The sequence below is a fragment of the Panthera onca genome, chromosome B4 (genome assembly GCF_046562875.1).
Source record: "Panthera onca isolate mPanOnc1 chromosome B4, mPanOnc1 haplotype 2, whole genome shotgun sequence".
NCBI lineage: Eukaryota > Metazoa > Chordata > Mammalia > Carnivora > Felidae > Panthera > Panthera onca.
The window spans coordinates 81,886,364-81,908,828 of record NC_138345.1 but is presented as its reverse complement, the minus strand read 5'-3'; the positions used below and the strand labels follow the sequence as shown (position 1 = coordinate 81,908,828).

General features: G+C 52.7%; 3 protein-coding genes across 5 annotated transcripts; 1 reads left to right on the top strand and 2 right to left on the bottom strand.

The window, feature by feature from the left end:
* The first annotated feature begins 1,352 nt into the window (after positions 1-1,352).
* CD63 (CD63 molecule) lies at positions 1,353-4,589 on the top strand. Of its 2 annotated transcripts, none has more exons than XM_060657353.3 (8): positions 1,353-1,479; positions 2,096-2,172; positions 3,044-3,232; positions 3,409-3,483; positions 3,583-3,678; positions 3,793-3,933; positions 4,172-4,255; positions 4,430-4,589. In XM_060657353.3, exons 2-8 carry the CDS (start codon positions 2,107-2,109, stop codon positions 4,493-4,495), a joined length of 717 nt encoding a protein of 238 aa, XP_060513336.1. In that variant the 5' UTR covers positions 1,353-1,479; positions 2,096-2,106; the 3' UTR covers positions 4,496-4,589. The 2 variants fall into 2 exon arrangements, with proteins under 2 accessions (XP_060513336.1, XP_081652314.1); XM_081796188.1 differs by lacking the exon at positions 1,353-1,479 and adding an exon at positions 1,491-1,500.
* Positions 4,590-5,432: 843 nt separating this feature from the next.
* On the bottom strand, positions 5,433-10,098 carry RDH5 (retinol dehydrogenase 5). 2 transcript variants are annotated; one of them, XM_060657352.3, is made up of 5 exons: positions 9,418-10,098; positions 8,508-8,854; positions 8,094-8,352; positions 6,042-6,205; positions 5,433-5,755 (listed from the first exon to the last, which is right to left on the bottom strand). In XM_060657352.3, the coding sequence occupies exons 2-5, from the start codon at positions 8,815-8,817 to the stop codon at positions 5,532-5,534; spliced, it is 957 nt and encodes a 318-aa protein (XP_060513335.1). In that variant the 5' UTR covers positions 8,818-8,854; positions 9,418-10,098; the 3' UTR covers positions 5,433-5,531. The 2 variants fall into 2 exon arrangements, with proteins under 2 accessions (XP_060513335.1, XP_060513333.1); XM_060657350.3 differs by having other exon boundaries at positions 8,508-8,835.
* A 117-nt stretch (positions 10,099-10,215) lies between these two features.
* Positions 10,216-13,938, bottom strand: BLOC1S1 (biogenesis of lysosomal organelles complex 1 subunit 1). Its single transcript, XM_060657354.3, has 4 exons — positions 13,770-13,938; positions 12,905-12,977; positions 10,693-10,825; positions 10,216-10,417 (listed from the first exon to the last, which is right to left on the bottom strand). Exons 1-4 carry the CDS (start codon positions 13,828-13,830, stop codon positions 10,307-10,309), a joined length of 378 nt encoding a protein of 125 aa, XP_060513337.1. The 5' UTR covers positions 13,831-13,938; the 3' UTR covers positions 10,216-10,306.
* Positions 13,939-22,465: the final 8,527 nt, after the last annotated feature.

Sequence of the window (22,465 nt, the reverse complement as noted above, 5' to 3'; positions counted from 1 at the left end):
TGTCTCTGCTTACAGTGTGGACTTGGCTCTGTCTGTTGATCCAGGTCAGTGCCACTGTCTTCCTTCCCTTGTCCACCCTCTCCATCTCCTGTGCATAGCACATGCCTGGCATCTAGTGGCAGCACAATAAACAGATGAATACTTTTTCCAGCATCTTCTCTCCTCTTCCACTGCCTGCCTACTGTGGTAACTAGGGAGCAAGGTTCAGAATGGGCTTGGTGTGCCTTGCTGGGAGGTTGTGATTCTGTTAACTGGTTCCCAGCCCAGCCCAGATCTCTTTCCTTTGGCTGATAACAGTTTCTTTCCTTCTTTGTGTACACATACTAAGACTCAGGAAGTGGTTCTTAAGTCAGGACCACAAGAACCTCGGGTGTGGGGCCCAGGCTTGGGGGAGCCTGGAGTAATGGCTGGTTCTGTCCTTGGAGGTTCACACAGCTCCTTCTGGGGTCCACTGTGGCACACAATGGAGGGAGGCAGCTTGAGGCCTCCACCTCCCCTTCCAGCCCTCATCTGGCTTTGCCCCCTGGGATGTGAAGTGCTGCCTGCTGGTATGGGATGGGAGATCCATAAGATAGATGCCATGCCTGCTTTAGTGTCCTCCCCCAGGCCTCCACCTGATAAGAAGCTCATCAGGGAGTGGGGGTGGTGGGAGCACAGACCTTGTCAACCCACCCCCAGAGGGAGGAACCAGACTCTGGGGCGTCACGATTGACTGACTTCTTCCCGTGCTCAGCCCACTACTCCGGAGCCCCAGAATATGGAGAAAGGGACTAACAGAAGGGGGACCGGAATACCCACTCTAGAATGTTGGGGGACTCCCAGGATGTGAGGCCAGGGACCTTCTGGAAGTGTTTATTCTGACCCCACCCGATCCCAGGGATCTAACAGCGCCCTCTGCCGACTCGGGGATGGGGATGGGGGCTTCAATAGAGATGGAGCCAGAGGAAGGTGGGCTCCGGGTGCAGGATGAAGCGGCCTCTTGAAGACCATTCCGTCACCTTGCCTCAGCTCGGTCACTCGGTCCGGGCGCTCAGAGTGTAACTCCGGGCCGCTCACGCCTGCTTGGCTCGCACACGCTTCCTCCGCTTCCCTGAACCAGAGAGAATCTGGCGCCGCTCGGTCCCGCTCTCCCAGTCGAGGTGGTATGGGGACGGGGACGCCAGAAGGGCCCCAGGCACACTGAGGTCCTGCCCTCGGTGGCCTCTCGGGGGTGGGCGCCGTCTTCTGGGTAGGGGCCACGTGGCCTTGGCCGGGCGGGGGGCTCGGCCCTCCCCTCGCCGGCCGGGTGACTCAGGCCGCAGCTGTTACCGCGTCACATGAGGGAGGCAGGCGGCCACTGGGCGGGGGAGGTGGCGGGGGAGGGGGCTGTGGCTGGAGGCCGGGGCGGGGCCGCGCGGCGGGCGGGGCCGCAGCCGGGGGCGCCGCTAGAGAGCCCCTGAGCCGCGGCGGGAGAGGAGCGCACAGCCTCGGGGAGCCCAGGTGAGGCCTCGGGGAGCCCAGGTGAGGCCTCGGGGCCCACGGCCGGCCTCAGCTCCGGGTGGGTGGTCGCTGGCAGCTCCCTCCTCCGGGGCTCGGCCCGGGTCCCCGGAGATCCGCCGTGCTCCCGGGCGCGCCCGAGGCCCTACAAACTTTGCAACTTTGAAAAGTTCCAGAGGCCCGGGCGGGGTGCGGTGGCGAGCTGGTCGCGCTTCTGTTTTGGGGGTGGTCAGGGCGCAGGGGAAGGCGGCTGGGGGTCGCGCTTGGCCGAGGACCATTGTTTTAGGGACTGGAGGGGTGGGGAGGGGGTGTTGGGCGCCGGGGGGCTGGCGGGCCGAGGGTGGGCGTCGGGCTCCGGCCTCTGTCGGCGCCCTGGGATCTTGCCCCGGGGCCCGGGAGGCTGCGGGGCAGGTCCGGGCTTCGCGGCGGTCGCCCCCACCCCTCTCCAGCCTGGAAGAAGAGGGGGCTGGGAGACGTGGATCCGACCGCGGGTTTCCGGGTGGGAGGGGCCGGGAAAGGGGGCCGAGCAGGGAAGGCCTCGAGGGCCGGCGGGGAGCTTTGCAACCGAGGTCCCCCTCCTCGGCCTGTTCTGATCCCCCTGCCCTCCCCTCTGCCCCAGGCCCGGCAGCCATGGCGGTAGAAGGAGGAATGAAATGTGTCAAGTTCTTGCTCTACGTTCTTCTGCTGGCCTTCTGCGTGAGTGGGATGGGGGATGATCGGGGCGCGCTGGCAGGGTGTGGGGAGACCGGGATCCGGAGTGGTGAGGGCTGGGGGGCCACGAATGAAGGCAGCTGGAGACCAGATGCGGGAGAGCCCGGGAAACGGGCCGAAGACAGCAGGGCCACCCCACCCCCTCCAGCTTTCAGGGACCTCTGAGGCTAGTTTGGACCAAGAATGGACTGCGTGGGTGCGCAGCACCCTCCCCCTCGCCCCTTCTGGCCCTTCCTGTCTGGTGACCCAACCAACCACTTGTGATACCGGGTAATGGGGCAACCAGCCAACGGCCGGCCTGATGCTATCGCCTTGGGGCTTCCCCCTCCTCCCCACCCTTCTCCCCTACCCCCCATTCCTTTCCATTCCCTCATCCCTCTCACCGCTTCGGGGTGGGGAAGGGCTCAGCCGGCCACAATTTGCTCCTGCCCTGGGGTCCTGGCTTGAGAGACTGCTCTATGTCCAGGGAGGAGCTCACCACTCTTACCTCTTTTCCTTCTCCCTTCTCCTCCTTGGCCTTGTGGGCCTGAGGAACCTGAGTCACAGCTGAGGAGGAGGGGGTGGCCATTGGAAGATAGTGAGATGGCAATTCTGGGAGCCCTAGAGGCCCACAGGAAGCACCACTCTAGGTTAGAAATATGTGCCCTGGGGTCAAGGCTTTCTGGGAACTCCTCTTTTGGCCTTTGATCAAACTGTGGGGCAAATATGGGTCATCCCACACCATATTCTCCCAGGTGTGAGAATCTGTCTCTCTGGGATGGGGCTAAGTCTGTGTCCTGGGTGCAGCTGCTGCCCTCTGTCACGGAGGTCTGCCAGGTCGTGGGTCTGGCCTAACCCTGACCTGCCCTCCTCGCAGGCCTGTGCAGTGGGATTGATCGCCGTGGGTGTAGGGGCCCAGCTGGTCCTGAGGCAGACCATTGTCCAGGGGGCCACGCCTGGCTCCCTGTTGCCCGTGGTCATCATCGCAGTGGGTGCCTTCCTCTTCCTGGTGGCCTTCGTAGGCTGCTGTGGGGCCTGCAAGGAGAACTACTGTCTTATGGTCACGGTGAGCACAGTGTGGGGCCAGCATGGGTGTCTGGGACTGCTGGGAGGGCACTTCTACTGTGGGGGCTTAGGAGGTGGGTGAGGAAAACCTTTATGAAGGAGCTAGAGGCTGGCTGGGCCACAGCAGGCCACTCTCACCAAGACTCCAAACCTGACCCTTGCCCATTGTGCCTGCAGTTTGCCATCTTCCTGTCTCTTATCATGCTGGTGGAGGTGGCTGTAGCCATTGCTGGCTATGTGTTTAGAGACAAGGTAAGCAGGGAAAAGGGGAGGGCCCTGCCTCAGAGGTCTGGCTGCTCTGGGACCCGTTTGCCTTAGTTTGACCTCAACAATGCTCCTTCCAATTCCCAGGTGATGTCAGAATTTAATAAGGACTTCCGGCAGCAGATGCAGAATTATCCAAAAAACAACCACACGGTTTCGATTGTGGACAGGATGCAGGAAGATGTGAGTGAGGTTTCTGGGAGCAGGGGTAGTGTGGGGGAAGAAGATTCTCATCTTCATATTGAAGGTGGATGTTCACGCAATAACCTTCTGCCTGGTATTTCTCCTCTCGTGCAGTTTAAATGCTGTGGGGCAGCTAACTACACAGACTGGGAGAGCATCCCTCTCATGCCCAAGGACCGAGTCCCGGACTCCTGCTGCATCAATGTCACCCAGGGCTGTGGGATTTCTTTCAAGGTGAAGGAGATCCACGAAGAGGTAAGGGAGAAGTTGAGAGAACAGGGGACTTGGGAAACCTGGGAAATGTTTCAAGAGTTGAGAGGGACCAGGGATGGAGGTGGAGAGGGTTGGGGTTTTGGGATGGGGGGGGGTCGGTATCTGGGAATGCTAGTGGCAGGGTGAAAGATACAGAGCGTGCGGGAGAGATCAAAGGACCCAGGAGGTGGGTGGGAAATTTCTGATTGTGTTCTTGCCTTGTGTGGCTACTACCCTTCAGGGCTGTGTGCAGAAGATTGGGGGCTGGCTGAGGAGCAATGTGCTGGTGGTGGCTGCAGCAGCCTTGGGCATTGCCTTTGTGGAGGTGAGAGGCATCTTTTGGACTTCTGGGGCATCTGAGCAGTAGGGGCAGTGGGAAGAGGTGCTGAGGAGGTACTGGCTTGGAGATGAGGGCCCTGGTTGTGTTTGGGGTCTCTTGGGTGGGTCTGGGGTACTTTGCCTTTCTGACTCTTCTCCACCCCTCTATCTTTGCTTTTAGGTACTGGGAATTATCTTTGCCTGCTGCCTCGTGAAGAGCATCCGAAGTGGCTATGAGGTGATGTAGGGGTCTGGTCGCTTCAGCCCCCTCATCTAAGGGAGTGGGGTAGCACACTCCAGGTTTTTCAATTAAACTGATTATTTTTTCAGACTGAAAAAAAGTCTCAGTTTGTCTTGAAGAATGATACTTTATCCTTTCCCTCTCCTCCACCGTGTTCCTGTCCTGTGGGACCTTGTATTTGCACCTTGGGCAAGAAAGGCTAATTTTGGGGGGGGGTGGGGAGGGATGTTTTGGAAAGGCAGGTTTTGCTGAAGGCGTTAGTGGGGCTAGCAGTGGAAGGGGGATCTGGAGGTTGTGGCCCATTGTCCTCCCTGTCTCCTAGCCATGTGCTGCAATGTTCATGAAGCCATCTCCTTCAAAAGTCAGGGGGTTCCCCACAAAGGTTCTGTCTGGGAGAGGCCAGCCCAGATTTACCATGGACATCTTTTCCCTGGCCTTCTGCCCACCTCTGAGGGCCCAGCAACTCCCTCCCCAACAAAGGGGACCTGGCTCCTTTCAGGCTGGTGATAAGTTGCTATGACACCTTTGTGGCCAGTATCCATCTTTCTGGACTTAGATAATAGAAGACAACTGAAGTGGGTATTGCCTTTTTTCCCCAATGGAAACCACCCATCCTGGCCCTGACCCCTCCTCACCACCTTCTGTCCCTCCCAAGAAAAGCAGGTGAAGGCCATTTGCACTCCCAACACTGAGCTGCAACTTGACTCCTTGTAGAAAATACATGCCCAATAGTGCCATCTGGTGGCCATTCTTCCATGTGCTTCAAAGAGCACCTAGTCACAAGCCAGTTCCCTTAGCCTCTGTCCCCCTTCCCGCTAGTTGCTAGTTGTTTTGCAGTCATTAAACAGTCCAGAGACCCTGGGCATTAAATCAGCCTAGGGGCTAGCACTTAAATGGGGTCAGTCCCCCACTGGGCAACTCCATTTCTGCCCACTTCCAGTGCTTTTTTTTAACAATACACATTTATTCAGTACTTATTTTGTACCAGTACCAGGCAGTACCCAGGTGGGGACTGAAACAATCTTTTGCTGGAAGGCTGGATTCAGCAGACTGCCTGGGCAGGCTTGGGAAAGACCCAGGTGAGCACAGCATCCACCAGGCTGGCTGGCAAGTAGGAGGCCGGCAGCCAGAGCAGCTTGGCATCCCAGCCTGGGCTGTAGCGGGTTCTGGGGTGACGAGCAGTCAGGGCATGCTCCAGGCACCTGCTCACCTTGGTCAGGTCTGGGTCACAGATCAGGCTCATGATGCGCCGCTGCATTTTAAAGTCTGCAGTCCAGGAGGTGGTTGTAATCAGTGTCCCTGTCCCACCCCAGCCTATCTCAGGCCCTGTCTTCTGGGTCCTGGAACTGGTCCCCGGCAGAGGTGAGATGGATCCTTAGTCCCCTCCCCAGTTTGGCGAGTAGGCAGGTTCCACATGGCCTGGATGTTCTTTGGCATCTCATTCTCCCTCACCTCCTCTCTGCCCACCTCCTCCCAGCAGGCTGGTGTAGGATGGGCCCTTCTGGCACTTTCATTTCCCTTCGTACGACCCTGTGTGGGCCCAGATACTCACACTTGGTGAGGAAGGCCTCCCCGTAGTGGGCCTGTGTGTCAGGAGGTAGCCGTGCCCAGCACTCCTGCAGCGTGTTCTCCAAACTCTCCAGGTTTGTCACAGGGGTTTGGAAGAAGCCAGGCTCCACAATGGAGACTCGGACACCAAAAGGAGCCACATCCCGCCTGGATGGGAGTAGACCGGAGGTTTTTGGGTTCTTGCTCTATAGGAAAGGGATCTTCTGACACATGGGTATGGGGGCTAAAATGGGGAAGTTATCACAGGCCAGGGACAGAGGTCCTGATGGTAAAGGAGATCCCTGCTGTCCTGGGATGGGGACAAGTGGAACAGGTATTTTTGAGGTTTCCTTTATATTCTATGATCTAGAGTGGGGGGTCAGTAAACTTCTTAAAGAGCCAGGCAGTAAATACTTTTGGCATCGCAGACATAAAAATTAATGATATCATGTAGGTACTTTTTTTATTTTTACATTTTTTTAAATGTCTGTATTTGAGGGGGGAGGGAGGGGCAGAGAGAGATGGAGACAGAATCTGAAGCAGGCTCCTGATTCTGAGCTGTCAGCACAGAGTCTGACGTGGGGTGCAAACCCACAAGCTGTGAGATCATGACCTGAGCTGAAGTTGGATCCTTAACTGAGCCATCCAGGTGCCCTGGTACTTTAAAAGGTGTTTATTTTTGAGTGAGAGAGAGTGTGAGTGGGGGAGGGGCAGAGAAGAGGGAAACAGAGGATACGAAGCAGGCTCTACTTCGATAGCACAGAGCCTGATACAGGGCTCAAACTCACGAACTTGGAGATCATGACCTGAGCTGAAGTCGGAAGCTTAACTGACAGCCACCCAGGTGCCCTCAGATAGGTACTTCTATAATCACTTACAGTGTAACCATTTAAAAATGTAAATACCATTATTAGCTTGTAGGCTACTGACCAGATTTGGCTTAAGAACCAGTTTACCAACTCCTGAGCTAGAAGAACCCCTTTCCCTAGGTCCCAGAACACAGCATGGAATCCTGAGTGCTGGACATGAAGGGAGTAGATTGGTGTTTGCTGCGGAGACTGCAGGGATACATCCAACTCCCCTGACATGGATGCAGAAATCCAAGTATAAAGTCTGTGTTCCATGATGCTGAGTGGAAAATGAAAAGACCCAAGGATAGGGAACGCCTGCGTGGCTCAGTCGCTTATGTGGTAGATTCTTCATTTCGGCTCAGGTCATGATCTCAGTCAGGAGATTGAGCCCTGCCTGCATCGAAAGCTCTGTGCTGGGCATGGAGTCTGCTTAAGATTCTCCCTCTCTCTTTGCCCCTTTTCCACTTGTGCACGCACATGCGCGCTCTCTTTCAAAAAAACCAAAAAACAACCCCCCCCCCCCCAAAAGGTATATAATTTAAATTCATTGCTGAGTGAAGGTGACGAAGGCAGGCTTCCTACAGAAGATAGGCTGGCTGGGGGGTACTTGTACTGCTCAGAATTCAGGCTCTGGTCTCATGTGGTACTTGTCAAGTCTCCTTTATGCTCTCAAGGGACTTTGGACATTATTGCTTAAAGATGAGGGATGGGAGAATGTAATGACCAGGCAAGCAGACTTGGGGGCAAGTCCCTGCATTTCTACTAACTAGTTGTGTGGTCTTGGGTAATAACTTGGGTAAGTTATATTACCCTGAGGATATTAATACCTAATCCCTTATAAGGTTGCTGGAAGAAATGAGAAAATGTTCCACAAAGGTACTAGCTCATCACAAGTAACAGTTATTAATAATAATACTAATAATGACAGCAGGCTTCTTGGGGCATTTTCTACATGCCAGTCTCTGTTGGGGCCTTACATGTACCTCAATCTACTCACAACACCCATGAGGCAGGTCTTCTCATTCTGATTTAACAGGTAGGGAATAAACTGGGGGAAAAGAGAAGTAACCTATCAAGGTCACAAAGCAGAGACGGCTGGCATCTGAAGCCACAAAGCTAAGCCCTCAGCTGTCTCCTCTTCAGTATCGCACTCTGCAGTGTTTTAGTCATCTCTGCCGGGCAGCCCAGGGCTCTGCACCCCTTACCTCAGGCTGTCAGAGAAGGCCTCCAGGCCAAACTTGGAGACACAGTAGCCCCCACCATTGGCTGCCAGGCGACCCAGAACACTGGTGATGTTGACCACCCGGCCCCTGGCCTGCTGGAGCAGGGGGAGCAGGGCAAGGGTGACCCCGATGGGACCCAGCGTATTCACGCTCAGCACCCGATGGAAATCATCTCGTGTGAGCCACGGCGTGGGCCCAATGATACCAGCCACACCAGCATTATTCACCAGACCAAAAAGCCCTGTGGAGAGATGAAACAGATCCCGTCGGGTAGGTAAGGCGTTCCAACACTCTCTCCTGATCACTCCTCCTTCCCCACGCAGTTTTTCTTGCTTCCCGCCGCCCCTGTGACTGAGCACCCTGCACCACGAGCCCTGTGGCCCCACTGCTACTCACCTGCTTCACCAACATGTGTTTCCACCCACTTGGCTGCCCGCTGGACACTCTGGGGCTCAGTGACATCAAGCAGGGTGGTGTGGAGGCGAGAGGAGGCCACGCGCTGTAGGTCCTCTGCCCCTGAGGGGGTCAGGCAGCTGGCCAGGACTCGGAAGCCTCTCTGGTCCAGTCTCAGTGCCAGAAGCCGCCCGAAGCCTGAGTCACAGCCGGTGATGAAGATGAAAGCATCGCTGGCGGGCAGGCTCTGTCGGTCCCTGAACAACCACAGCGCTGCCCAGATCAAGACTCCCAGCAGCAGAGGCAGCCACATGGCCAGAGCCCAAGTGACCTGCAGGTGGCAGCCGAGACTGGGCAGGAAAACTTGTCTAGTTTACTCTGGCTCTTAAACCCTTGCCCCTAATATCCTCCCCTCCCTCACTGGAAGTCTGGTCTGAGCATATTGAGAAATTACCTGCTGGGCGGGTAATTAGCAAACTAGGGCTCATCTAAGCAAAGCAAAGATTGAGGCAGACCCTATATTTGTTGCTAACTTAACTAAAATCAGATTAGCGGGGTCCTGTGTGCAGGCCTGCTGCACGGGAGCAGAGGGATCTGGTTCGCAGTCACCTCTCCCGCCAAGCCAGGGACATCTAAATTCTCTAAATGTAAACTGGGCCTTATTTTTTGAAACACATGGGGCAAAGAGCCCCACATTTTAGTCCTGGTGGCCCTAAACTTACTGTGGGATGCTGAGTATCTCACCTGTTTTCTATTTTACCAGTGGGGCCAACACCCACCGTGGTCCACCTGGGAATTGTGGAGGGTCAGAGGGGATAATGTGTGAGGAAACACATGAAAAGCTTTGACTTATCAATACATGCAACACCTGGATACTCCTCTCATAGCACCCAGCTCCCAGTGCCCTGCTTACCTCCTCTGGGGAAAGCTAGCAGGTAGGTGCCCCAAATCCTTCTTTTCCTTTGTTCGAGAGGCTTTGCTCCCAGTCTTCCCAGGTTTCCACACTAGCTACAGCTAATGCCAATGTCTGCAGTGGGCGGACTGGGTGTCAGGGTATTAAGTGGATGTGGGTGAGGGGAGGGGCTGGGAGGAGGAGCCAGGGAAGCTGGAGCCTGGCAATTGAAGCCAAGGCTTGGCACAGGCCAGGTGTGCCCCAGCCCCCTTCTTGGCTGGCTTTACCAGCTGGGGGTACCTGACCACCTGTGTCGTGGGCTCCCAGGAAGAGGGCTATGTCAAGGATGGCACCTACCCCTCTCTGTTGGTGACCTTGGACCTGACACTCCTCCTTCTTCCAAGCCCTGAAGTGCCCCCATGACCAAGAATTAATCTCCAACCTGGTCCGGACTCATGACACCGCTTAGCACCAGGCTGGGAGAGGCCACGAGCACGTGGAGAGGCAGAGAGCCAGAGCCAGCACCAGGCCTGCTCCCTGTCCTATTTCTCCTCTGCAAGAAACTGAAGTCCTGTGTTAGGAAGCTTGGGGCAGGGCACCCAGACCTTCTCTGGGGAGGTGCGGGAAACTTCTACCCTCTAGGTACCCAACATACACCTGCACCAGGCCCAAAGAGGAAAAGAGGGGTGAGATAGTAAGAGGAAGCTAGTTCCACCCTCTAGCCAAAGGGTACCTGTAGCTTAGGGAGACAGTCTTTGAATCTTCCACTCCTACCCACCATGCTGGGCTGGTAGCTCTTTGAAACATACCACAGAGAAATGGAGGCTTGTGTTTTATTCTTGTCTCCTGCCCCCCCACCCCCCACCCCAGGGGAGATAGGAGGGGCGGGGCAGAGGAAAGGGAAGAGGGGCTAGGAGGGGGCAGACTGCAGCTGCCCTTTGTACACGTATTCCAGTGCGGTGGCAATGGTTCGCATGTCCAGCTCGATGCTCCGAGCCCAGTTCTCCACATCCCCGATTTCCTGGGAAGGGGAGGAGGTGGGAGGTGGGGAATCAGGGTGGGTAGAATGTAGCTCTAAGGAGACAGACAGGGGCACTTTCCGTCCATCCCCTAGAAAGGGCTTTGCTTGGACCCACCAGCTATTTTCATCTCTCTAGCTTTTCTGACACTGGGGCCATACGTGGCATTTCTGGGACCAGCCCCACTTCTTTTTTAACCTGAGGCCTAAGGTGACCCGACTGGAGGCATTTAACGGGGGCCCAGGATGGGGCCAGTGATGTAGGGAGTGTGGCCCACCTTGAGTGCCTGATTGAAGTTCTCCACCATCCCGATCCACTGGCCTGTTTGCTTGGCAAACTGGGCAGCCTGGACCTGTAGGGTCTTCACCTCATGATCCAGCTTTCTCTGGTTCATGTAGGCCTGGGCCACACTAGAGGTTGGAAGAGAGACGAGATCAACTCACCCGGCTGGTGGGGAGTGGTCTCTAGGACTAATATTCCACTGCAAGAGCCGGAGGTCAGCCAGGAGTCAGGCTGGGGAAAACCTCATGATTTTGGCCATTCTTGGATGTGATGCAAATGACTACTGTACATGCAAACGAACCAGCTTCTTCCTCCCACTCCCAGGATTCCCAGGAAAGCCTAGCTGGGAGCTGACTAGAAACTTACCATCTCCTACCCCCCCAAAGGAATTCCTGAAGCTGGGTGAGAGAAGGGAGGATTCCCTGAGGAAGAAGCTGAGAGGGTAAAGGGGGTGCAGAGAAGCTGGGAAAATCCAGCAGCAGGGACACATCTGGCAGTGATTGGAAGCCCAAGGGTCTGTGCAAGAAGTTGGGAAGGGAAATTGGGCCCCTCCCTGACTCTGGGATGCGATGGGAGAGCGGCTCCCCTCCCCAGGAACTCAGGGTCAAGAGAAGATATCCCAGGGGCTGCCTCTTGGCTCTCAAGTCTCTCTCCCAACCCTTCTCTTTTCGCCCACACAGATGAACGAACACACACACATAATCTCTCTCTCTCTCCCTTCCTTCTTTCTGCTCTAGGCAGTAGTTTTTCTTTTCTCCTCAACCAAGGTTGGCTGTACTTACCATTAATACCATGAGGTTGGTACCTCCAACTCTCTGCCCTGTTCCCCCTTCCCCTAATCTCACAATAACTGTTCTCTCTTACTGGCTAGGGAGTCTTTTCACTCACCATCCCAAAGCTCTAGGTCAGCTGGGAGACTCCGCATCCGGTATCCACCCCCCACTGGAATCTGTGGGGGCTGGAGGGGGCAACGGGTTGGGGTGGGTGGAAAGAGTGGGAAGGACACCTGACAGGGGCTGAGATAGACTGAGCCTTTGTTTTCCTTTCCAGGGAATGAGAGGACCCGTGGGCAGAACACAAAACCCTTTCTAATCTGGCTTTGGCTTAGCTGTCCTTTAAGCTGAAAGAGGGGTGGCCCCTAGCAAAGGAAGAGCATAGGGAGAAGCCTGGCCAGTCTCACAGCAGAGCCCGAGAGGCACCAATGTGGGAGGAAGGAAAGGGGGCAGACCCTGTCCTTTTTCTTTGGGAGACAGCTTGGCCATAGTAGGGGGTAGTGTACGAGCTGAAACAGTAATAGCGGGCTCCCAATGCTTCAAGAGATTCCCCTGGGAGTTCCTAAAATGCCAGTTTTTCCTATTGACCTCCTATTTTCACACTGAGTGAAGGGAGAGGTCTGGAGGGGAGAGATCAGAGGCCCCAACCACTGCCTTCTTGTCCCTTAATCTTCCCCAGAGATGACTAATGAAGATGACAGTCCCTGCATGGCTCACTTGGGTGACTCAGTCTCTGGATTCACAGCCAAGCTATTCTACTTGCCCTGCCATGGAAGACATCATACTGCCCCTTTTCTTCCGACAGATAGCCTATCACATCATCGTCGCAGCACTCTTCTGGGTCACTCAGGGTCAAGAGACAATATTCTTTGCTCCTTCCCAAGTTTTTGGTTATTACTGGCATTCTCATATAGGGCTGGCACAGGGGGTGGTCTCTGGAGACCGGGAAGGAAGGGAAGAGACAGCCTGGCTCTGCTACAGCTCCTGGCATAGGTTCTGCCCTCACCCTCACTGGCTGTGCCACCTCTTTCCTGCCAGCTGCTCCCCAGGCCTGCCAGAGGGTGGGAGGTAGAGAAGGAGAGGGTGGCAAGTTGTGGTAAAGGAGGGTGCTCTCCCTCCTGCTGAAGTGACAGCTGGGCTTGGAGGAGTGAAGGGAAGTGGGCAGATGGCATCAAGTTGTGAGCACCAGGGAAGTTATTAGGGGGAGGGGGAAATCTGGCTGCCTCTTCAACCACTGCTGCTGCTCCTCCTTGTGCAACGTTAGGGGTCAGAGCTGACTCAAGCCTTTCTCTATAAAATTAAGCTGGGTGACAGGAATGGAGGGAATGAAATGGAACATCTCATCCCCTCAACAGCAATCTGAGGGCTAGACGTTGCCAGTGCCTAAATTTGGGGGGCGGGGGGTGGTGGTGGTTAATGGGAAGACGTTCATACCCCACATTGAGGTGATCCACCAAAGCTTCTGTCAGGCAGGTCGCTGCAGTGATAGCCTCTCGCCTCCTCTTCTCTGGGGGTGGGGGGAAAAGGGATTGGAGTGGAGACTTGGTTTTTTGAAGCGTGGTGCTGAAGGTTCACCACCCATTAATTACTATTCCGCTAGTTGCGGGAACATCTCAGCTAATCTCACAGCGCCAGAGCTGAAAAGGACCTTGCAAAACATAAAGGAAGCCTTTTCATTTTATTTCATTATTTAAAAAAAAAAATTATTAGAAAACTTTTTTTCTAGGCCTTTTCATTTTAGAGGTGAGTTAACTGGTACCCTGGGAGGGGAAGCGACTCACCCGGGAACGCTAACGAGTCAGTGGCAGCGCCCAGGACTCCAGACCCTTGGGCACTATTTTCCCACAGTCTTGGCTTGAGGATTGGTAACTCCCGGATTCCCTGGCCAGATTCAGGAAACAAGGGCCCCACCCCTATTTCGGTGGTTTTAGGCCTCTAAGAGTCCCGGCTCAGTCGGGTCCTAGCACCCCCCTGCCTTCAGGAGCGTCCCTTGCCACTTTCAGGACGCGAGGCTCCCTGGGCCAATCGGCACCGCGTTCCACGCGCAGGGGCGGGACCAGGATGCGGGAAGACAGAGCGTGGGGGGCGTGGCCCAGAAGAGGCCGTAGTGTTGCCGAGGGGCCAGAGCCCGTTGGCAAGGGAACCGAATTTCCAAAAAAGCGCCCCCACCCCCTCCCCGACGCCCATGCCCACTAGCCCGCGCCCTTCCCTGGATCTGGGCCGTTACTTGAGGTCCAGGCTCCGGCTGAGGCTAGGCCGCGGCGGGAGAGAAAACGGCGGACAGGGACGTTCTGCTCACCCTGCAGCTCCTTGCGTTCGTTCTGCTTGGCTTGGTGTTCTTTCAGCAGGCGAGACAGCATGATCGCGGCGCGCTGGGGGCTGGGCGCGCCCGGCCCTCTCCGACTGCGGGAACTGGAACTGGTGCTTCGGCTCCCGAGGGGCCCGGGTCACGTGACCGCAGTGTCACGTGAGCCCTGGACCGCCCCCTTTTGAGACCTAGGGTAGAGGACATAGAAGATCTTGGCTGGGAACGGAGGGACTTGTAGAGGGTTGGGGGTAGGCGAGCTTTTGTCTTTATTGGGGGCTCCCTTTTTGGTCAGTGTTGGAAGAAATTTTCTCCAGTACCCATATTATAGAGCTCGTTTTGGACATCTTTGGATCTCAAGGCTCCCGGGAGGGTTGGTACTGCCAGGATATCCATCCTTGTTCCGTATTGGGGGAGCAGAGACTCCCTGGACTCATTGAAATTCTTTTCCTTTCCTCGCCTTTCCCTTCTGGCAGCTCTGGCCGGTTCTCAGTTGATTCTGAGCACTCTCCCTCTGGGAGGGAAAGCATTCCTCTCGTTTCCAGCCCTTTCTCTTAGTACTCTGCCAAGGTTCTTCAGCTCTGGGTGATCATTGTAGAGAAGAAGCATTTTCGGCATTTCAAGCGGCCTCCTAGGGAGCTTTGCTAATTTGGTTGACCATGTGTGGTGAAAGTATAATCCCATCTCTGTCCTTTTGTGGTCAGGGAATGCGAACCCTTTCAGTCTGACCAGAAGAAAAAGTGCTGCTGTCACAGTAAAAGGTAAATCATATAACACCTCTCTGAATTAAAGAGAAATGCTTCCGGGATTAACTCCAACAAGAAAAATCTGTAAACATTATCAACATATTCTTGCTATTGCCATAATCTCTCTTGGTGCACCACGCACTAACATGCTGGGTGATTCTGGGCAAGTTGCTTATGCACTCTGGATTTTGATTTTCCCCCTAGTAAAATAAGGGGATTGGATTAAATCAGCAGCTCTCAACCCTGGCTAAACATTAGGTCCACCTGGGGAAGTTTGCAAAAATGCCTTGGCCCTAGGTAAATTAACTTAGATCTGTAAGGAGTGGACCCCAAGTACAAATATTTTTTACTTTTTTATGAAAAAGATTTTTTAGGGGCTTCTGGGTGGCTCAGTCGGTTAAGCATCCGACTTCAGCTCAGGTCATGGTCCCACGGTCTGTGAGTTTAAGCCCTGCGTCGGGCTCTGCGCGCTGACAGCTCAGAGCCTGGAGTCTGCTTCCGATTCTGTGTCTCCCTCTCTCTCTGCCCCTCCCCCACTAGCGCTGTGTCTCCCTCTGTCTCAAAAATAAATAAACATTAAAAAAACTCCCCCGCTCATGCTCTGTCTCTCTCTGCCTCAAAAATAGACATTAAAAAAACTAAAAAAAAATTTTTTTTAATGTTTATTTATTTTTGAGACAGAGGGAGACACAGCGCTAGTGGGGGAGGGGCAGAGAGAGAGGGAGACACAGAATCGGAAGCAGACTCCAGGCTCTGAGCTGTCAGCGCAGAGCCTGACCAGGGGCTCGAATTTGTCAACCATGAGATCATGGCCTGAGCCGAAATCAGACATTCAACAGACTGAGTCACCCCGGCGCCCCAGTACAAGTATTTTTTAAAAAGTTATTTAACTAATTCTAGTATGCATCTGACATTGAGAATCGTTGGACTAAACCATATCTAAGGCTGTTTCCAACTTTGGCAGTCTCATTTTGTGATCCAGTTACATACTAGAAAATTAGCCTTGGGGCGCCTGGGTGGCTCGGTCAGTTAAGCGTCCGACTTCGGCTCAGGTCACGATCTCGCGATCTCGCGATCTCGCAGTCCGTGGGTTCGAGCCCTGCGTCGGGCTCTGGGCTGATGGCTCAGAGCCTGGAGCCTGCTTCCGATTCTGTGTCTCCCTCTCTCTCTGCTCCTCCCCCGTTCATGCTCTGTCTCTCTCTCTGTCTCAAAAATAAATAAACGTTAAAAAAAATAAAAAAAAGAAAATTAGCCTTGCTATATGTACTTGCAGGGGAAGAGAAATAGGCGCTGATTTATTTATTTATTAAAAAAATTTTTTTAAATGTTTATTTATTTTTGACAGAGACAGAGACAATGCAAGTGGGTTAGGGGCAGAAAGAGAGGGAGACACAGAATCCGAAGCAGGCTCCAGGCTCTGAGCTGTCAGTACAGAGCCTGACGCGGGGCTCGAACTCACGAGGTGTGAGTTCATGACTTGAGCTCAACCAACTGAGCCACCCAGGCACCCCGATAGGTGCTGATTTAGAATAAAACATTCTTGGGTTTTCTGAGAAAGAGTTGAGGATCACTGATTGATTGAGTCATTCAGCTGTTTGGAGAGTAGCATATTAAGTCCTGGGAGGTGTGCAACCTTGAAAGTGTTAGTGAATGAAATAGTTAAGTGGTAGCATAAAGCAGGACATTAAATGCCCCCAACATAAAAACTCTGAATAAAAATGTTACAGGGGCGCCTGGGTGGCGCAGTCGGTTAAGCGTCCGACTTCAGCCAGGTCATGATCTTGCGGTCTGTGGGTTCGAGCCCCGCGTCAGGCTCTGGGCTGATGGCTCGGAGCCTGGAGCCTGTTTCCGATTCTGTGTCTCCCTCTCTCTCTGCCCCTCCCCCGTTCATGCTCTGTCTCTCTCTGTCCCAAAAATAAATAAAAAACGTTGAAAAAAAAAAAATGTTAGACTGTGGGGGCGCCTGGGTGACTCAGTTGGTTAGGTGTTCGACTTCAGCTCAGGTCATGATCTCATGGTTTGTGAGTTTGAGCCCTGTGTCAGGCTCTGTGCTGACAGCTCAGAGCCTGGAGCCTGCCTCAGATTCTGTCTGTTCTCTCTCTGTCTCTCTCTGTCTCTGTTTCTCTCTGTCTCTCTCTCTCTCGGCCTCTCCCTCACTCACGCTCTGTCACTATCTCTCTCTCAAAGGTAAATGAACATTAAAAAATTTTTAAAAAATGTTGGAGTGTGTACGTCTGTGTCTATGCTTGTATGTGTCCTATCATTTACTTTTCCAACATTTCCTGAGTACTTCTCATGGGTCAAACGCCTTGCATGTATTACTTCATTTAATCCCTAGAACTATCGTGTGAAGTATTGTCCTCAATTTTCAGATGAAGAATCTGAGATACAGAGCAGATAAGTAATAGAGCTAAGTGGTAGAGCTAGGATACAAATCCGGGCTATCTGGCTCCAGAGGCCGAGTGTAACCACTGTACTATGCTGCACAAACCATGGGAAAGACCCCAGGAGGGGAGATTCTGTCTCTCATCACTATGACCTTCTAGCTTGTGGGCACAGTTGAAGAGAATCCTGGCAAGGGGAGGAGTGTTTGGGAAGAGGTTCTGCTCTAGCAAGGGGCTGATCAATAGAAGTGGGAAGAGTGAGAGCATCACCGGGCAGCCTATTCCAATCCTACCCCCAACCCCCCACTTGGCTCCAGCTTCCAACTGCAATGAGCAAGCAAAATAGAAGCACATTGGAAGATGCTGGGTGCCTCACTCCCAGAGCTGTGGGGCCTGGGAGAGACGAGCAGGGGTTGGAAGGGGTTCCAGAAAATGGCTACTTGGGGATGTGAAACAGAGGGCAGGGGCTAATGAGGGGGGGGGGTTGGTGTCGGGGGTTTCAGTGGTGAGTTTGTGAATGTTAAGATTAAGTTGACTCAGGGAGAGTGCCAGCCCATCCTGCATTACCCTCACCCCCCTTGGCACAACCGCCTGACATTTTCACAATCGGCATGGAGACTGCCAGGATTCTGCAGACATCAGCCCTGCCCTCCTCCCCACACTGGCTGTTCCTTTGCCCTAGAGCTGGGCAGAGGACACAGGTACCTGTATTTGGGGACCCCAGCTGATCTCTCTGGGTCATCGTCCAGATGCTCTTTTTCTAGGCTTTTGCTGCTCACTGTGTAACTTGAGTTTCTGCTGAGTTGAAGCTCAGCTCCCCAGTTGCCTTTGGTAGAGATGGGCACAAGATTCGTGCCTCCCTGGAGAATGACTTGACATGTGAAATCTCTTTTTGCCCACCTCTCTGTACACTTTCCCACCTAGATTATTTTCTCTTAATGAATGAATGGATGCAACTCCACACTCCTTTCCCCCACTCATTTCCTTGTTCTTTTGAAATCTCTTTCTGAGTTAGCTTTAATTAGCAAGCTTCAAACTGAAGATGGGGCCAAACATTAGGGCCGGAAGCTGCTGAATTGTTAAGGGTTGGGTGGGGACTGAAGGAGAACATGGAGTGAGTGGAGAAGGCTTCTCATGCTGGGAAGTCTGGCTGGGCTTCAAGAAGGGGGGTGCCGTTGGTGGTGTGGCCAAGTTCCAAATGTTGGCCCAAGGCCAGTGCTCCAAGAAAAGGGCCCTCAAGACAGCCTAAATGGCTCCCTGTGGGAAGTGACCTCCCAGCCCTTCTCCAGAAGATGCATGGGTTTCCCTAGGATCCCTAAAGCAGTCAAGTCATTTCCCCCGTGACTCCTTTCAATCAAACTTATATTCTTTCTCTCCCAGCTACTCCCATAGTTTGAGCTTTGGCTACAGCCAGCATTCAGAGGCAGGCAGAAGGAATCCAGTGCTAGAGATGTGGGTGGGGTGAGAAAGTCCTCATGTTGTGTGTGTCGGGGAGGAAGAGGCTGACCCTGGGATGTATGCTCTAAGCCTCTGCTGCCAGATGAGGTGGAGGGAAGTTAACCCTGCAGCGTGTTCTAGAAGTGTTTGCTTGTAGGCTAGAGGCAGTGGTTAGAAAATGTCTAGTCTGGGGAAGCTGAAAAACAGGGATCCTCCATGGAGGTGGGGCTGGAGAAAGTCTCAGCTTCCACTCAGATAAAGGCTGAAAGCTTTGCTGGACTTGGACATTTATCAATTTTTAAAATTATTTTGAAATAGTTATAGACGCAGAGGAAGTTGCAAAAATCGTACATGAAGCCCTGTGTACCCTTCACCCAGCTTTCCTCGGTGGTGACATCTCATATAACTGTAGCAATATCAAAACCAAGAAGCTGACATAGGTATACCGTTAACTAGCTTACAGGCTTTATTCAGTTTTTATCAGTGCTCTACATGTATTCATGTGTGTGTAAGTGTGTACATGTGTGTGTAGTTCCGTGCAATTTTATCCCGTGTATTGATCTGAGTAACTAATCAAGATACAGATTTCTTCATCATCACAATGGAACCTCCCATGCTATATATATATTTTTTTGGTATTTGGTATTTATTTACTTATTTATAAATGTTTATATATTTTTGAGAGAGAGAGAGAGAGAGAGAGAGAGAGAGAGAGTGCACGAGAGTGGGCTAGGGGCAGAGAGTGAGAGAGGATAGAGGATCTGAAGTGGGCTCTACACTGATAGTAGAGAGCCCAGTATGGGTCTCGAACTCACAAACTGTGAAATCATGACCTGAGCTGAAGATGGACGCTTAAACCGACTGAGCCACCCAGGCGCCCCTATTTATTTATTTTTAAAGTATAATTAACATACGTGTTATATTAGTTTCAGGTATAAGGTGCTATCTTTTTATATTTATCTCCTCCCATCCCTGTCCCCTGGCAATCACTAACCTGTTCTTCATCTTTATAGTTTTAATTTAATGAATTTCCAAACTCTTCACTCAAATACAAGAAGTTCTCTGGCAGATTATTTATTTACACGTTGAGCTTCCTTTATTTTTCAGATCCCTTTTGCTTCTTCATTCCCCCCCTTTACCTATGATATTGTGCCTCACTCCAACAATCTGGTCTCACTCCTTTTCTTTTTAAAACCATTTTTTTTTTTTAAGGTTTCTTCATTTTTCAGACAAGAGGGTGACAAAGTGTGAGTGGGGGAGGGGCAGAGAGAGAGGGAGGCACAGAATCCGAAGAAGGCTCCAGGATCTGAGCTGTCAGCACAGAGCCCCATGCGGAGTTCAAACTCACGATAGGGAGATCATGACCTGAGCTGAAGCCAGACGCTTAACCCCGACTGAGCCACCCAGGCGCCCCTGGTCCTCCTAAAAGAGGTTTAGGGAAAATCTACATGTCTAAATTTACTAGGCTGGTTTAGGGCTCTTACATTTTCAACTGCCCTCCCTTGCCCCACTATTTATAGCCAGGCTAATTTTGGGCAGCCTCTCTCTCTCTTTTTCCTGCTCCTTCCTCCTGTGGTGGGTGAGATGACTTCTCAAATATTTGGGCAGAGGAGGTCAGAAGCAGATTCTTGGCATTTGATTTAGCAGGAGCCAGTGGGGTGGAGATGAAGGGAGGCAGAAGCTGCAGGTGCAGAGAGGAAGGCACCTGGGGCTCTAAAGGCATTCTGACTCCTGTTGGAGATCTGGGCTCAGAGTCAGGAGTCCTGGGTTCGATCCTGATTTTACTACTCTGCAGTCACATATCAGCTCTACTGTCTGGGGCTCTGAGATAGAAAAGGGATGGAGAGGGCAGATCTTGGGGATAATAAAAGTAGGATCCTGGTGCCAACTTGCTGGCAGCACATGTATTTCCTTGATAGTACTTATTTATAGTGCTAGTCCCCTGGAAGGGATGTCCACAAATGTAGTGTTGCAAAAACAGAGGACCAAACCTTCAAATGTATGGTAACTTACCCAGGGCAAGGACTGTCTCAGGGCCAGCAGAATGAAAGCCTACCTTTTTGTTTGTTTTTTAAAAGTATAATCTTGGACAAAGAAGTAAGAGAGACAAAGGGAGCATGGGGAAAAATTAGGTAGGACACATTGGGGCTTTTAAGAAAGGGTAGAAGAGAAAATCTTTTTCCCCCCAAAGATTTCACTTTTTTTTTTTTTTTTTTTTTAAATTTTTTTTTCAACGTTTTTTATTTATTTTTGGGACAGAGAGAGACAGAGCATGAACGGGGGAGGGGCAGAGAGAGAGGGAGACACAGAATCGGAAACAGGCTCCAGGCTCCGAGCCATCAGCCCAAAGCCCGACGCGGGGCTCGAACTCACGGACCGCGAGATCGTGACCTGGCTGAAGTCGGACGCTTAACCGACTGCGCCACCCAGGCGCCCCAAGATTTCACTTTTAAGTAATTTCTCCACCCAATGTGGGGCTCAAACTTACAACCCTGAGATCAAGAGTCAAATGCTCTACAGACTGGGCCAGCCAGGTGCTCCATGAAAAGAGAAAATCTTTTTTTTTTAATACATATTTTAAAAAGTTTATTCACTTTTGAGAGACAGAGAGGGAACAGGGGAGGGGCAGAGAGAGAGGGAGACACAGAATCCAAAGCAGGCTCCAGGCTCTGAGGTGTCAGTACAGAGGCCGAAGGGGAGTTGAAGGGGCTGGAACCCACAAACTGTGAGGTCATGACCTGAGCCTAAGTTGAACGCTTAACCCACTGAGCCACCCAGGCGCCCCTGAGAAGAGAAAATCTCAAGAGTGTAATAAAGTTTGAGGGGCAGAGACAACATATAGATATTGAAAAATTGTTGAAGAAGGGTTCCAAGTGACAGAGACAAGAAGAGGGACAAAAAGAGTTTGAGATGAGACAAAACAAGATAGAGAGACAAGGGAAAGATGGACAGGTGGATATACAAAAGACCAACACCCAATGAGAAGGGAGGTGGGAACAAGCTAGGTTCCAGTTGTCCCAAATTATTTCCTATCTCTCCTCCTGGCTCCGTTTCTGGATTGGAGTTATAAATAGCAGAGGGTTGGAAAATGTCCCCCTCCCTTTGCTTCTGTCTCAGCCTGGGGGAAAGGGAGAGGAAAAGGGACAGGCTTGCAGTTCCCTGTGGAGATCCTTGCAAAGCCCCACCCTGATCCTGCCTGGACCAGTCTGGAACTCTGCCCTCTCCAATGAAGACATCCTTTCCATCCCTCTCCCTCTTGGGTCCAATCTTTTTCATCTTTGCCCTTCTTTGACCCCCACTCCCTTTTTGCTGCTTAATTTCCTCTTCTTGTATCAGATTCAGTAATTTTCTTTTCTCCATTCCATTCCTTGTGGGTGTTTTTATTTTCTCCCTTCCTTCCTTCCTTCCTTCCTTCCTTCCTTCCTTCCTCCTTCTCTCTCTCTCCCTTCCTTTCTTCTCTCTCTCTCTTTCTCTTTCTTTCTCTCTTGTAATCTTTCTGCCCAAGGTGGGGCTCCAACTCAGACTGGGAGATCAAGAATCTCATGCTCTATGGACAGAGCCGGCCAAGCGCCCCCCTCCCCCCCCGCCTTTATTAGTCAAACTCTTGCCCTTCTTTCTCCATCTCTTTTCTCTTTCTGTTTTCTTTCTACCTGCTTCTTTTGCTCTCCTCTCCAGACCTGCTGAGTTTCTCTCTCTCCTCTTTCCTCTATCTTTTCCTCAGTCTCCCTGAATGCTGACGTCGTGGCTAGCGTAGCCGTTGTCATTGCTGGGCGTTTCTGGGGGGGGTGGAGTGTGGGATGGCATGGGGCGGGAAGCGGCGTGATTCAAAAAGCAATGAGGCGTTCTACTTGACCTTGGAGAGAAAGGAGCACCAAAGGACCACACAGGACCCTCCCCTTTCATCTCTCCGTCTGCATCTCTCTTCCCAGACTGCGTCACGCACTTCTCATCTCATACGTTCCTTTCTCTTTTTCGGTCCCTTTCTATCTGTACTTCTCTTCCCCCCCATTCCCAGGCGCCGCCCGCACCACTCGCGGGTTTGGGCTGGAGTGGGGGAAGGGCAGGAGCGCGCAGGCTGGGGCGGGGCCGAAGCTGGGGTGGGGATCCCGCCGAGCCAGGCCCT